The following is a 14,861-nucleotide window of genomic DNA, read 5'->3' as shown; positions in this document are numbered from 1 at the left end:
CTCTATTCTTAATCTAGTCTTAACTTTTAGAACTAATATATTAATAAAAAAAAACAGTAATGTGACCACCTATATTATATAGCTATGGTAGTATATAGTTCACACACCTTACAGGTGTCCACTCCTCCTTCAGCGTAGCCGGCACACAGCATTCGCTCTGTGAAGTTGTACTCCGGCAGCCATTCCTGACACTGTTTGTTGCTTAAAAGCGGCACAACCGCTTCCTGTAACACGTCGGCTGTGGTGCCTGGAGATCAACAACACGCAGCTTATACACGACCGCCAGAAATATGTGCTTCAGAAAAACGTTCAAGTAAAAGTGAATGCACAAATCTGACCGTCTTCAGCCGTCAGTCCCCAACCAGCAATAAAACACTTTCTCCCTTCTTCAATCGGAGCTCCGGCGTCCGGCAGGCAGATGGGCTGAACATAATCTGGAAAAAAATATTCCACTTTTAGGGTTTACATTTTCTTTTTACTTCTTGGCAAACAAAATAAATCTTACAAATCAGACAAGAAAATATACACAAATCAGTGTTCAGTGACTGTATGTCTGTGATCAGTGTTCAAGTGACTGTTTTCACTTCAAAATATTCTAAGTCAATCCCACTAAGAACTTTCCAGGTCACATTTCACCCAGAATCTAAAGGGAAAAATGTGTAATGAAAACAATGTCACAACATAATATTGGCTTGATTTTCTTTATGCAAATAATTACTTTCATATGCAAAATTAGCAAATCATGGATGAAAAATGAATAGCCAATATATACACTATCAAAATTATTTTTTAAATAATGAAAATAGTCTAATATTACGTTTTAAACAACTGCTTTCAATTTTAATACATTTTCATGCATTTCTGTGATGTAAAGCTGAATTTTCAGCATCTTGATCACTTCAGAAATCATTTTAATACGCTGATTTGCTGCTCAACAAATATTTCTAATTGTTATGAATGTTGAAAACTTGTGCTGCACAATATTTTTGTGGAAACCGTCGTATTTTAAAATGTTCAGGATTCACAGATGAATAGAAAGTTCAACAGAACAGCATTTATTTGAAATAGAAATTGAAAAAGAAACATTATAAATGACTTTGCTGTCACTTTTGATCAATTTAATGCATCGTTGATGAATAAAAGTATTAATTTCTTTGAAAAAATAAATCTTTTGAATGGCAGTTAAAGGTACGACCAAAACGTTTGTGTGATGCTACGTTCTCACCAGCATCGTTGTACTGGAAACAAGCAAAAAAAATTACATAAACGGACCTTTAGCATGCCTGTAAAATGAAAAACATGGTAAAAGCATGACATTTGTAGAAACAAAAATTTGCCTGCATACCTGTGTAGTTGGCAGGCGTCTGTAGATGCATTAAAGCAAAGTCCGACTCCTTTGTTCTCCTGTTATAGCGCTTGTGCATGATCACCTGATCTATCGAGTGCACTTGTTTGTTTGTGTTATCCGTCTCGTACTGAGAGTGAAGCCCCAACACCACAGCCCAGTTTGACAGGTGCACGTTCTTTCTACAGGATCAAACTGTCATTTAGGATCTCAGTGTTTACAGCGACGGCACATGACGCAGAGCGTGCAGCGCTTACCCGTAAACGCAGTGTGCGGCTGTAATCAGCCATTCCCTGTCAATCAGAGCGGCTCCGCACGCGTGACGGCCCAACCAGCGCAGAGACGCTATCCATGGCCACGCCCCTTTCTGGGCATCCTGTCCGCCCACCACTCTGCCCGCTTTATTTCCATCCGTTTCCGCGTTACTCTCACGTTTCAAGGGTACTTTACGAGCACCACACGCTAAAACACAGTGTGAACAACAAGAGATGTTGAGATTCTGCTGATTTTGAGAGCGAATGAAGCCGAGCGGTGGGTTTTAAACTTACGCTGATTGTTACAGTGCAGCGACACGATCTTCTCGCCGAGGCACGCGTCACTTTAAAAACACACAAAAGAATCAGAAATGAGACTTTATAGGCCAATAGTGTTTTTCATGAAATGATTGATTATTTCAGTGATTACCTGGGGTTCAGTTCCAGTGAGCCGTTAGCATTCACACTTACAGTAGTAAAGGGAGCGTCTCCATCCATAACGCTGGAGAATGAAGCATTTCCTGACCTACAGACATCAGCCAACATCACATTATTTGCCCTATTATTAGACAAATCATCTCAATCTTAACCCTATAAAGCTACTGTTTAATATTTAATACATTTCTAAAGCCTCTAACTTATTCATAAGATCAAAACTTTTGTTCACAATCCATTATATGCCTTCTGGGCCCATTTCTGACAATTAAAAATGTAACTGCGACTTTTTATTTCACAATTCTGACTTCTTTTCTTAGAGATATAAACTTGCAATTTACAAAGTCCAAATCTGAGAGGAAAAAATGAGTTATGATTACTTTATTTCTCAGAAATTTTACTTTATTTCTCAGAACGTTGAGTTTAAATTTCACAATTCTGACATCATTTTTCAGAATTGCAAGTTTACATCATAAAATTCTGAGAAAAAAAATCTGAATTTTTTTATTATTTAGTGGTGGAAACAGGCTTCTGTACTTCTGTGGTCTGATGGATAGTTTGTTCTTTTTTAGCAAGTAAAAGACCTTGTAGTTTAATTGTCAAAATGTGCCACACCTCTGAAATCTTATAAGAATAACTTTCATATTGTTAGTAATATTTTCAGATGAATATTTACTAAAGTAACTAAGGTTTAGACGCATTGCATTATGTTTTTCCACCCATAATAAAAACTACAGAGGTCTGATCATAAAACTAAACATTTAAATATAATATTACTAAGATATATTATTTGTGATACTGAGTGAGGAATATTTATACCACTGTAAGTATCTGCTATACTGTTTTAAAGCTCTCACTGACTCAGAATTTCATCTTTTTTTTTTTTTTGGTTTTGTTCATATGAATACCAAATTTCAGTTTTGCTCAATTTGAGCCTGAGCTGTTCTTTCCTCTAGTATGAGCTCCATATTTTCACTGTATCATACTGTATGAGTCATAAAAGCCTGATGAATCAAATATGATGCTCAAAAATAGCACCTTTTTATTTATTTTTTATATTTTGTATAAAGGTTCAACTAACAGTTACACTGAAAAAACTTTTCTGACTATTATTGCACATGTCAGGTTTTGCAGGTGTAATATGATAACATTGGTACTGTATTCGGTGGTGAAGTGTTTACCTGTAGCCCAGGTAGCGGCAGAAGAAGTCTGAGAACTGAGCGCTCCAGTCTTGAGCGCACGCCGTGTAAACGTGACTCTGGACTTGAAGTCTCAGTCGTTGAGTTCCAGTGACGTCGTCTTTGATTATATGCACTAAAACACAACAGATCCTGTGATCGGCATGAACGGCGTGATGTGATTTTTTCAGTTTTGTTGTTGTTCAGATTGTTGACTCACCACAGTCAGCTTCATCAGAGCCGTCAGGGCAGTGTTCTGTCCCGTCACACACACTCGAATTGGACAAACACGCTCCTGTGCCGCACTGAAACTGCCCGCTGGGACACGGATCTGCATATCGACCAGAGGTTTAGCAGTTCCTTAAGGCGTCTCTGTGTGATTGTGCTCATATAGTACAGAGCGGAGAACATACCTGGTTGACCGAGGTTAACGCCGGTGCTGAAGTTGGCTAGAAAGCCTCTGTCGTTGCTCGACGCGTCCGTGAAAAGCATGACCGTCATCTGAGAGCTTGTGGAAAAAAGGTCCGGGAAAGAGCGATCCCCAGTTAGGACACCTTCAACGACCAAAACACACGTTACTCACTCACTGTCTGTGCGTTTTGTTATTTTGCAAATAAACTTAAGTGAAGTAGCATTTGTTAAATGTGGAATATTATGCCATTTCATGTGTATTTCATATCTATGGTCAATGAAATTAGTTGTTATTAAATGTACATATATCAAAAGTTTGTAAGTTTCAGTAAGTTTTTTTGTTTAGTTTTTTTGAGAAATGAATACTTTTACTCATCAATGCATCGAACTGATGAAAAAAATGCCAGTAAAGTTACAATGTTACAAGAGATTTATATTTCAAATAATGTTTTTCAAATTTCTTTTCAAAATAACATTTACCCTGGTTTCCACAAAAATATTAAGTAGTTAGTACAACTTTTTTCTACTTTGCTAATAATCAGAAATGTTTCTTGAGCAGCAAATCAGCATATTAGAATGATTTCTGAAGGATCACGTGACACTGAAGACTGGAGTAATGATGCTGAAAATTCAGCTGCGCTTCACAGAAATCAGCTTTAGTTTAACAGAAAACATATTTTAAAATGTAATATTTATTTTGATCAAATAAATGCAGCCTTGATGAGCTGAAGACAGTTCTTTATAAGAAGTTTATTTGCAAAAAAGATTTTTTAGTTATTTTTACTTTTTTACAAAATAACCCAACTGCAGTTTGACTGAGATAAATTGAAATGCACAATGAAAAAAACATGATTTTTGAAAACCGTTAGAAACGGGGTTATCTATTTTTGCAAATGAACTCTTTTATTTTATATTTTATTAGCATTTATTAAAATCCTCCATTATCTACAATATAACTGCATGCCTCCATAAATAAAACATTTGTAAATGTAGGCAAAATCACCTAGCAAATCTGAAGAAGGCGTCACTCCATCTCGAATTTCCAAAACGTCATAATCCATCTCTAATGCAACGTCTTGAAAATGCAATTGGATATTTTGTCCTTCCTTAGCATGTAAAGTCCACATACCTGAACAAGAAAAAATACAATGACCAAACCTTATAAACTAAAGCAGGCAGGGGTGCAATTTTCCATATTTTTTTAGAATCTTCCATAAATTGTTCTGCAGACTTAATGATCATGGCAGAAAGTTAGCATAATCTCTTTAGTATTTACATGAAGCTTTGTGTCCGTAGCCGTTGGGGTAGTTCGGAGAGCTGAATGTTGAGTTGGATTCATACAGGTCAAACGGCCCCCCACAGTCCTCTACGACAGATCATTCAAACTCATCACGTAAATGCAACTCCTTTGTAATCTTGTGCTAATAATAACAGCATATGAATGATTACAGCATATGTGTATAATTGCTAGATCTCGCTTCACCTGGTATGGGAGGAGGAGTGGTGGGAGGAGGGACCGGGGTTGGCTCCGGAGGGGCCGGTCCGCAAGAACCAGACACTATGCTGACGTCATCCAGAGCGATGTCATTTAGAAATCCTGCCTTCTTCTGTGCTTCAAACACCACCTGAAAGACAAACCAAATGGTTATTTAATGACTTTCTACCCATTTTGTGTAAAAAAAACTGTAAGCCTGTATGTACATGAACTGACCACAGCATCAGCGGTGATGTTTAGTGTAGCTTGACCGTAGTTCCAGTTGTTACCATAGTTCCCTTCTTTCTGGAAGAGGACGATGACGGATGAGCCTTCCTGTATCGTGACCATCAGACGCCAAACCTCCTCTCCAAACATATGATACCTCGAAGAGCACAGGGACAGTCAGCAAATACTCACAGCTGGGCACAAAAGCAGTACACTCTTGCATACTATTATTAAAGGAGAAGTCCACTTCTTGAACAAAAATTTACACAATGTACTCACCTCCTTGTCATCCAAGATGAAAAACATTTCAGGATTTTTCTCCATATAATGGACTGATATGGTGCCCCGATTTAGAACTTTCTAAATGTAGTTTAAATGCGGCTTCAAACGATCCCAGCTGAGGAGGAAGGGTCTTATCTAGTGAAACGATTGGTTATTTACATAAAAATAACACAGTTTATATACTTTTTAATGTCAAACGCTCGTCTTGTCTTGCTCTTCCTGAACTCTGTGTATTCTGCCTCAAAAAACTCCAATCGTATTTTCTCCCTTAACTTTAAAAATCATTTCAGAATCATCCTACATCACTGCAGAAGTACCGACACAGTGTTTGCAAAGTGAACATGCAAAGAAGATCAAACACCCTTAACAAAAATGGTAAAACAGCGATATAGGACGATTTTGAAGTTGAGGGAGAACATTTCGACATACATTAACTGACATGAACCAGAACAAAAACAGAGTTCAGGCAGAGCAAGACAAGACGAGCGTTTGACATTAAAAAGCATATCAATTGTATTATTTTTATGAAAATAACCGATCGTTACGCTAGATAAGGCCCTTCTGCCTCGGCTGGGATCGTTTACAACCGCATTTGGGATCGTTTGAAGCCGCATTTAAACTACATTTTGGAAGTTCAAAATCGGGGCACCATATCAGTCCATTATATGGAGAAAAATGCTGAAATGTTTTCCTCAAAAAACAATTTTTTTCCAACTGAAGAAAGAAAGACATGAACATCTTGGATGACAAGGGGGTGAGTACATTATCTGTAAATCTTTGTTCTGGAAGTGGACTTCTTTAAGCTGTATGTAATTTTTTTTCAGATAACTGCATTATACTGACAAGTAAATGAAATGTATTATAGATACATTTTTATAAAATTAGCTGAACTTCAGCCCTAAGGGTTAAAAAAAACATGCTTACTCTAACATACTCACATGTAAGACATGACAGTACAGTTTTTTAAGTGTATTTGCATAGTATATTCTTAATTTCCATTCATAAGTCATTTTTATAGAATGTGCACAAATAAGCAGAATGTTTCCAAATGTTAGCGTGGGGAGAAACACTAACCAGAATTGCAGACACACTGATTCCTTCGCAGGAGTCAGAGGAAGACTGGATATACGGAATTTTTTATCCAAACTTCCAGGGGCCCGAGGGGTCGTAATGTAGTACCCTATGAAACAGAAATCTATGTTCATTACAGTACATCAGTTATGCAAGTAGTATAAATAATGGGAAAAATAAATCTAAGTGTAAATAAAGCTGCAAGCAGCAATTAAGGGCAAAGTTCAACTGATATGTGTTTTTCTCTGGCTAGTGCCGATATTTAGAAATCAGGGCAGCTGACGGCTGATACATGATGCTGATTGGTTGCAACAAAGTGGTTGCCAAGAAACACACAGACGTAAACAAAGGTGTATGTTTGTAGAGTAATTTAAAACAGCTTCGAATGCAGCTCAACCAATCAGAATCAAGGACCAGAACTATCTGTTTTAGTGCAGTTTTGACCTGTTGGTGGCGCTACAGTGTTTGAGTTAGAGATTCTAAACTCGCTAAGGTTAATGTTGAGACTGTTCTCTTTCTGTGTGCCAAATTTCAAAACTTTCCCACAAGCAGCTCTATGGGCTGCCATAGACTTCCAGAGCAACGTTAGAGGAGGAGGAAGTCATTGTTAAAGAAGAAGAAAGTTTAGTCTTTAACCACTTAGAGTACGGTGGCTGTATTTAATGGCACCTGACTGATTTCCGACAGTGTGGTCGAAGCTTGGGCCGGTTTCGGGTGGGAGAACGTCGCCTTGCGCTCGTAACCAGTCGCCGTCGTCATCGACGTCTTGCCTCCAGAGACAGAAGTTCTCTTCAAATGAACAGCTGATCTTCTCTTCATCTACCCAACACCATAGAATTCAATCAAACTTGACGTTTCAGTAATAAATCTGAATATGATCAAATAAGTAAGTGGCATTTATGCACTTGAGAGCCTGGAAAGTCATGTGCATTTGTGAAGATGATCTTGGTAAGCAAAACATCTAAGAAACATAATCTATTGTTGGTCACAGAGCTTATTTTCTGTAATAAAACTTCCAGGTTGGCCTACAAAGGACATCATGTGAATAAAGTATTTCCACACTGTTGAAATCAACACTCACTAGAGAGATCTTTGACGTTCTCTGCTGAGTAAGTAGCGTTGAATCCTTGAAGGCTGCTGCTGTAGTCTGCGAAAAATTCAACGGTGGCTTCATGAGATAAGAGCCATATGTCTCCGGGTGATTTGCCAGAGAGAGAGTCTGAAAGAGAAAATCTCACGTCAGGTTGTGAACACATCACTTCAGAAGTCCGTAACGTCCTGTAACAGCGTTTACGGTGTAATCTCACATGTGAGTGTTTTCGTAGGGCCGGTGCCCTCATACAGCTCCAGAATGTCGATGTCTTGCTCCGTCTGGAACGTGTGAAAGACTATTTTGATGGCCGAGCCCTCGGTCACTCTGTGGGTGAAATGAAAGACTGTGAGTTTGCGAAATAGTGACTTATGCATACATGTGTCTGCTGATTATCATATAAGTGCATTACCGTACGATCCAGCGGCAGGACGTGGGACTGTCATAGACCTCGGGAAAGTTTTTCGAGTGGAAGGATCCGGTCGGACCAAGCAGAAGAAACTGACCGTCACACGCTGTTGCTATACGGCATGAAAGACACATTTATGACAACTTTATCTGTCATCATAATATTGTGAAAGCGTCGTAAGTACGTACCACAGACGGTGTGATCCTCATCGGTGCCGTCGGCACAGTTTTGTACTCCGTCACAGAAGTCGGATTGAGGAATACATGCTGATCCATCAGCACACGCCTTCTGTCCTTCTGGACAATTCACTGCAGTGACTGACAGCAGACGCACAACTATTACCGACAAGTGCAATGATCACTTTTTAAACTGATCAGTCAATTTTACAAACATTTTAAAGCATACACTACTAGTACACTACATTACTTTTTAATGGTTTTTAAAAAGTCTCTTCTGCTCACCAAGCCTGCATTTATTTGATTCAAAGTAAAGCAAAAACAGGAAAATTGTTAAATGTGTTTACTATTTAAAATAACTGCTTTCTATTTAAAAATATCTTAAAATGTAATTTATTCCTGTGATCAAAGCTGGATTTTCAGTATCAATATTCCAGTCTTCAGTGTCACGTGAAATCATTCTAATATGCTGATCTGCTGTTCAAGAAATTTTTTTTTTTTATTATTATCAGTATTTAAAACAGTTGAGTGCATTTTTCAGGATTCTTTGATGAATAGAAAGATTTATCTGAAATGAAAAGCTTTTGTAACATTATACACTACACCATTCAAAAGCTTGGAAAGGAATTATAGAAATGAAAACATATTTAATCAAGGATGCTTTAAATTGATGATAAAGACATTTAATGTTACAAAAAATTCTATTTTAGATAAATGCTGTTCTGAACTTTCTATTCATTTAAGAAAATTAAGAAATATTCTGCTTAGCTGTTTTAAACAATAATAATAAATGTTTGTTGAGCAGCAAATCAGCATATTAGAATGATTTGTGAAGGATCATGTGACACTGAAGACTGGAGTAATGATGCTGAAAATTCAGCTGCGCATCACAGAAATAAATTACATTTTAAAATATATTCAAATAGAAAAATATTTCAAAATTTTACTGTACTTTGGTTCAAATAAATCTAGGCTTGGTGAGATTCTTTAAAAAAACATTTAAAAAAAATCTTACTGTTGAAAATCTTTTGAATGGTAGTATATTTATAAACTATACATTACCATTCAAACATTTTGTGTCAATAAGATTTTCTTAAATATTTTTGAAAAAAGTCTTCTATTCTCTTATGCTGTTATTTGATGATAAATAGATTAAGTAAAGTACAATTGCGAAATACACTTGAAATTAGCTATTTTCTATGTGAATATGCAGTAAAAGTCATTTACTACTGTGATCAAAGCTATAAATCAATTACTGATTTATAGAAAATTACAAAGAATATGTACATTATACATGTAACGTTTGATCAATTTAATGCAACCTTGTTGAATAAAAGAGTTTATTTCATACAATAAAATATAAAATAAAATAAAATAAAAACTACTTTAAACAGCTTTTTAAAGAATGTAGCATTAATAAAAATGCACAGCTAAATATGAAATTTCAAAATTCACGTCACACTGCAGGACAAAAATAATGTGATTAACAATTGTGAAAATTAAAAGATTCACTCATTCCCATGCATCTATTTTAACTATTAATCTTGATGTTTATTTTTAATGTTGGACTGATGTTGATTTTTTATATTACATTTATTTATCATCCATAATATGACATCCATCACACCGTTATCATATTGTAATTAATGTCATTATATTATTAGAAATACAATCAAAACAACAAATAAAAAAAAATGACACTGTATCCCTGACATGACGTCTGTCACAGTCAGATTCAGCACGTAAAACAGAAAACCCGTCTCACCTGCTTGTGTTGTAAATGCTCTCTGGGTTGTAGCTGGTTTATCTGAAGGAATAAATTAGAAATTGCATAAACTCAGCTGAATTGTTGCACACAGTTTTGATGGTGTAGAAAATCCTCTGAACTAAAGTTGCAGTCAGTTTAAATGAACTAATTAAATCAGTTGAGACTATAAGATCACATGAAGACAAAATCCATCGATATAAAACATGTCTTTAAGATATTACCTGAGACCCGCACACTGTCGATGTCGATTACGAGTCCATCGTCTGCATCGCCAGCCTGCTGTAAACCACTCACTAACTGCTCCTGAACCGTCTGCGAATCCACAACGCCAAGGAGGAAGACGTCAAAGAACACAACCACGCTGCCTTCACTGAGACCAGAGACAACAGACATGATGTTTCCACATTAACACTCAAACAATCACACACATTCACCTGTACACACATGAGATATTTTTAGAGAATTCATCTTTTATCTTTTTCTGATTATTTTTCTGATCCAAAGCATAAGCATGAATCTTTTTGTTATATTCATGCACTGAACCATACAAAAAAAGGCTCTCTTGCAAATTCACAGTTTTGTTGTTGTTGTTTTTTTGCACTAAAAAGTTTCACCTCACAGCAGGGTCGACAGGTTTTCACAATTGTTACTCAAAACTAGCCAAATCCCATTCCCCTGTTAAAAATCACGTTTGTCGGGGCAAAATACATTATTTTTGGCAGGGTTCCCCTTGTAAAATTCACATTCCACAGGATAAATATCACTTTTTTGAGGTCGCTTCAACCCGCGGACATGAAAAAAAACCCCGTGGCAACAGCGCTGAAGTAGCTCAATTCTGCGGACTTGGCAACACCGCCTCACAGCTATCAGTTATTTTAAATACTGATATTTTTATTTCAAATCACATCTAAATACATGCACATATTATTATTACAGATTATGAACTTCATTGCTGTCCTCATAGCTTAGGGGCTTTAATAAATGCAGTCTTACCTGAATTCATTGACCTTGGAGCTTCTGAACTGCTCTTTAAGGGAACTACGACTGTAGGCGTCATTGATCTGCAGAGAAAACACAAAAACTGATTTATTATCACACTAAAATACTGATCATATCAGTCAGCCAACAACTTACAGAATGAAAAAAGATATGTAACAAGACAATTTATACAGTCACAGCTTTAAAAAGTCAGTCTTAACTGTTTGTTATGGCCTTACTTACCCAGTTGACTGATTACACTGATAACTGCAAACAATTTTTGTAGTACACGATTTCTAAAATTTTAGGTTTAAATATGCAAATGAGGCATTATTTAATGAAATATGCGCTAATTTGCATACATTTCTAGTACAAAAATTTGTCCGTTTCAAATTTCTTGTTTTTTCTTAGGGGGGAATCAAATGTTGCATATAATCAAGCAAATTATATATGAACAAATCCCTCTGTAAAAACTTAAGGATAAATATACAGGAATAAAAATGTAAAGTTTGGTGTGTGTGACGCATAGCAGAGCTGAAGATCTTTGCCCGAACCCGACGGGACCCGACGGGCTCGGTCGGGTTCGGCCTTAATTTATATCATTTTACACGGGCTCGGGTTTGCGCTCCGGCTTGCGCGGTAAATGAGCGGTCATATGATGCGTTTCGATTCGCGCGAGAAAGATGCAAAATGGATGTTCAGGAGGTGAAACGGAGGCTTGCCTCTGGCGATTACGTTTTGGCAAAATTTACAAAACTTGCAAAATTAGCCAGATCAGTACTGCGCATCCCGGCCAGCAGCAGCAGCAGCAGCAGCAGCGAAAGGTTGTTCAGCGCATCAGTGCGCGCGGGACCGCGCTGAAGCATCTAACGCGGATTCAATACATTTCCTCCACAAAAACATGCAGCCTAATCTTGGCGAGTAAAGGTTCTTCATATTATAACTAAATATTAATTGAGTCTTAAATGCATAATGTAGACAGAGTGTATAGGCTAATGTTGGCATTATTCTTTTATTAAATTTCACCGTCGCGTTGAGGCCGGATTGTGGCGAGAAGTAGCGAAGCAAATCCCGCGGAGCCTTTATCTTAATTTAGTTATTGCCAAATACCTATCTTAATTTAGAATTTATCTTAATTTAATTTGTTAAGAAAGACCCATTTTTATTGGCTCGTTGGCCTAATGTATGTCTAGGCCTATTTAGAGTGCTGAGATGTTACGATGTTACATTGGACTTATTTTATTTCTTTGTTCCAACTTCCAAGTGGCCTATAGCTTAAGTTAGTCATGAATAAATGATGTTAAAACATGTATAAATGACTCATTCTTGACAAAAGGCAAAAGAGCTGTGTGCTTGCGCACATTTGAATAATGTCGGGCTGTAAACAGGTTCGGGCTTTTAAAAAGCTGTCAATCAAAGTGCACTTGTCGGGCTCGGGCACTGTCGGGTCTAACTTTTAAGGCCCGGTTACAGCTCTAACGCATAGCGCAGCTGCGCTTCGGGTGACCCGAGATCGAATCCGGCCTTGTGGACCTTTCCCGATCGCACTCTCTCTCTCACCTTCTGTCCTGTCTCTACTCTCCTGTCACGTAAACATTACAAAATGCCAAAAAAGTTTAAATAAAAAATAAAAAGTCTGGCGCGTGTAAGTGCTGCTGAAGTGGAGATTTATGGCTCAGCGTAGAAGAAAAAGCTCATTTTGAGAAAACAGCCTTTAGAAATATGTATTGTAAATTAATTCTATTGACAAAAATAGATAAAGTGCTATAAAAGAAACACCTGACAGTGCCTTTTGGAAGTTTTCTTTTGATTAGTCTGAAAAAACACTTTATGAAAAACTAGAAAGCCCAAAATCTCAAACTTGACAGGTGCGTGAAAAAAACTGTGTTTTTGCCCACAGTGTCTCCCCTTAATATAATTCAATTTTAATGAAAATATTTTCACATTTGATTTAAATTATATTTTAAATGATTCAGCTGATTATTAATGTACCATTAACATTTTCATATTCACATTGTGAAATTATCTGAGGGATTTTACTATTCCTCTTTTTTTTTTAAATCAGTGATTATTTTTCTTGTTCTCAAATTTATAATGCATTTTCTACTGTATTACTGTTAAATAATTACTGTAATTTTTTCAGTAAAATTTGTCTTAAAGGCAGTACAACATGTTCTACATGTGTAAATCAATTTCATATTCCAGTAGTTAACCTGTTTTAGTTGTCACGAATATAAAATGTCACAGTGTGAACCATTTTTGTTTAAAAAAATACGTTTTCTCTTGATGTCGAGGTAAAATTTGACCCACACATGTTTGGACACGCTTCATGATTTATCCAGTGGAATTAAAGAAACATTCTGTCATGGTTTACTCACACTCATGTCATCGAAACGCTTTACGACTTCCAGCAAACACAAAAGCAGATGCGAATCAGAGCGAAGGTTTAGTCACTGTTCACTTTCACCGTACGAACAGCTGATGAAACTGCTCTTCTCAATAACGTACGTCATTCGGGTTTGGACTAACATGAGTAAATGACAAGATCTGAACTACTTCTTTAAACTTTCCATGTGAGAACAACTGATGTACCTTCTGCTCAGTGTCGTACGCCAGAGCCTTAAACTGTGCGCTGTTTGTGTTCAGCAGCTCCTCTGTGAAAACGGTTCCGTTAGAGATGACGAGCCTCCCGGTGAACTCCGAGCCGCTCTGATCTCCTCCATCATCCGCAGCTGAAAACGAAGCAAGGGTCACTACAGAACATCTTGAGCTTTCAGTAGAACTCATTAGAAATGAAGAAAAAGTCTCATACCTTTGTTGTCTAGAGCGAGCCATGTGACGACACTGAGTCCCACACAAGCCACAAACAGCAGAACCAGCAGCGTAATGAGCAGCACCTCCGTGGACGACAGACGCTTCGCTCTTCTAGACATTTTTTTGACCGACACTTAAACCTCACGTGTGTTACTGACGCTGGCGCTGCTTTCCACAGCTTTTAATATGCTCTTGTCCTTGTTATACAGCTGAGCAATAAATTTTTATTGAACAGCAACTAATATTGATGATTAGAACCAAGTACCATTTTATCAGCATTTCCAGAAAGCATTAACAAAGGGGAGTAACACATGAGGAAGCAAAAACAGAACGTTCGCTATCATTTCTAAAAACTGTCAAATCATTGCTCGAGATATCTAAAAGCATTCCAGAATGAAGAATCGCCATCTGCTGTCAAAACTTAACCAGTCCTCCCATCTTAACCTTTAGGAATAATCTTCTTCCTCTTCCTCTTTTACAAACGCACGGGTCAGTTGTCAACAAAACAGTGGGATAAACACAGAATCACAACACACATGAACACACTTCTTGAGACAGCTTTAGGGGATGTTTTTTAATTAATTAATTATTTAAAAAATACAGTAAAATAGGTTTCTTCATATACGATTTTTTATTAATATTATTATAATTATTTTATTTAAAAATAATAACAAGGTCACTGCGGTTTAAAAGTTAGGGTCTGTATTATTATTTAATCTTCTGAAAAAGCCTCTCCTGCTCACCAAATACAGTAAAAAAATGTGAAATATTATTACAATTTATAACAGCTGTTTTCTATGTGCATATCTGTTAAACTGTAATTGATTTCTGTGATGCGCAGCTGAATTTTCAGCATCATTACTCCAGTCTCCAGTGTCACATGATCCTTCAGAAATCATTCTAATATGCTGATTTGCTGCTCAACAAACATTTATGATTAGCAATGTT

The 14,861-nt window shown here is 36.9% G+C and overlaps 1 protein-coding gene across 1 annotated transcript in view; it reads right to left on the bottom strand.

Annotated features, from left to right (window-relative positions):
• Positions 1-14,161, bottom strand: part of tmprss15 (transmembrane serine protease 15) — a 15,489-nt gene extending 1,328 nt beyond the window's left edge. Inside the window, exons 1-24 of the mRNA XM_051092526.1 lie at positions 13,912-14,161; positions 13,692-13,831; positions 11,115-11,182; positions 10,343-10,491; positions 10,119-10,160; positions 8,366-8,494; positions 8,181-8,289; positions 7,986-8,095; positions 7,760-7,897; positions 7,348-7,497; positions 6,682-6,787; positions 5,335-5,482; positions 5,107-5,248; positions 4,900-4,989; positions 4,627-4,752; positions 3,626-3,766; positions 3,433-3,543; positions 3,216-3,348; positions 2,030-2,125; positions 1,894-1,943; positions 1,603-1,807; positions 1,346-1,527; positions 339-434; positions 108-247 (exon numbers count right to left, since the gene is read on the bottom strand). Coding sequence (XP_050948483.1) covers positions 108-247; positions 339-434; positions 1,346-1,527; positions 1,603-1,807; positions 1,894-1,943; positions 2,030-2,125; positions 3,216-3,348; positions 3,433-3,543; positions 3,626-3,766; positions 4,627-4,752; positions 4,900-4,989; positions 5,107-5,248; positions 5,335-5,482; positions 6,682-6,787; positions 7,348-7,497; positions 7,760-7,897; positions 7,986-8,095; positions 8,181-8,289; positions 8,366-8,494; positions 10,119-10,160; positions 10,343-10,491; positions 11,115-11,182; positions 13,692-13,831; positions 13,912-14,032 — 2,922 coding nt within the window. The 5' untranslated portion in view covers positions 14,033-14,161. The remainder of the gene's footprint in view (positions 1-107; positions 248-338; positions 435-1,345; positions 1,528-1,602; positions 1,808-1,893; positions 1,944-2,029; positions 2,126-3,215; positions 3,349-3,432; positions 3,544-3,625; positions 3,767-4,626; positions 4,753-4,899; positions 4,990-5,106; positions 5,249-5,334; positions 5,483-6,681; positions 6,788-7,347; positions 7,498-7,759; positions 7,898-7,985; positions 8,096-8,180; positions 8,290-8,365; positions 8,495-10,118; positions 10,161-10,342; positions 10,492-11,114; positions 11,183-13,691; positions 13,832-13,911) is intronic.
• Positions 14,162-14,861: the final 700 nt, after the last annotated feature.

The sequence above is a fragment of the Labeo rohita genome, chromosome 21 (genome assembly GCF_022985175.1).
Source record: "Labeo rohita strain BAU-BD-2019 chromosome 21, IGBB_LRoh.1.0, whole genome shotgun sequence".
Lineage (NCBI taxonomy): Eukaryota > Metazoa > Chordata > Actinopteri > Cypriniformes > Cyprinidae > Labeo > Labeo rohita.
The sequence above is the reverse complement of the archived record's forward strand: the minus strand, read 5'-3'. Positions and strand labels throughout refer to the sequence as shown.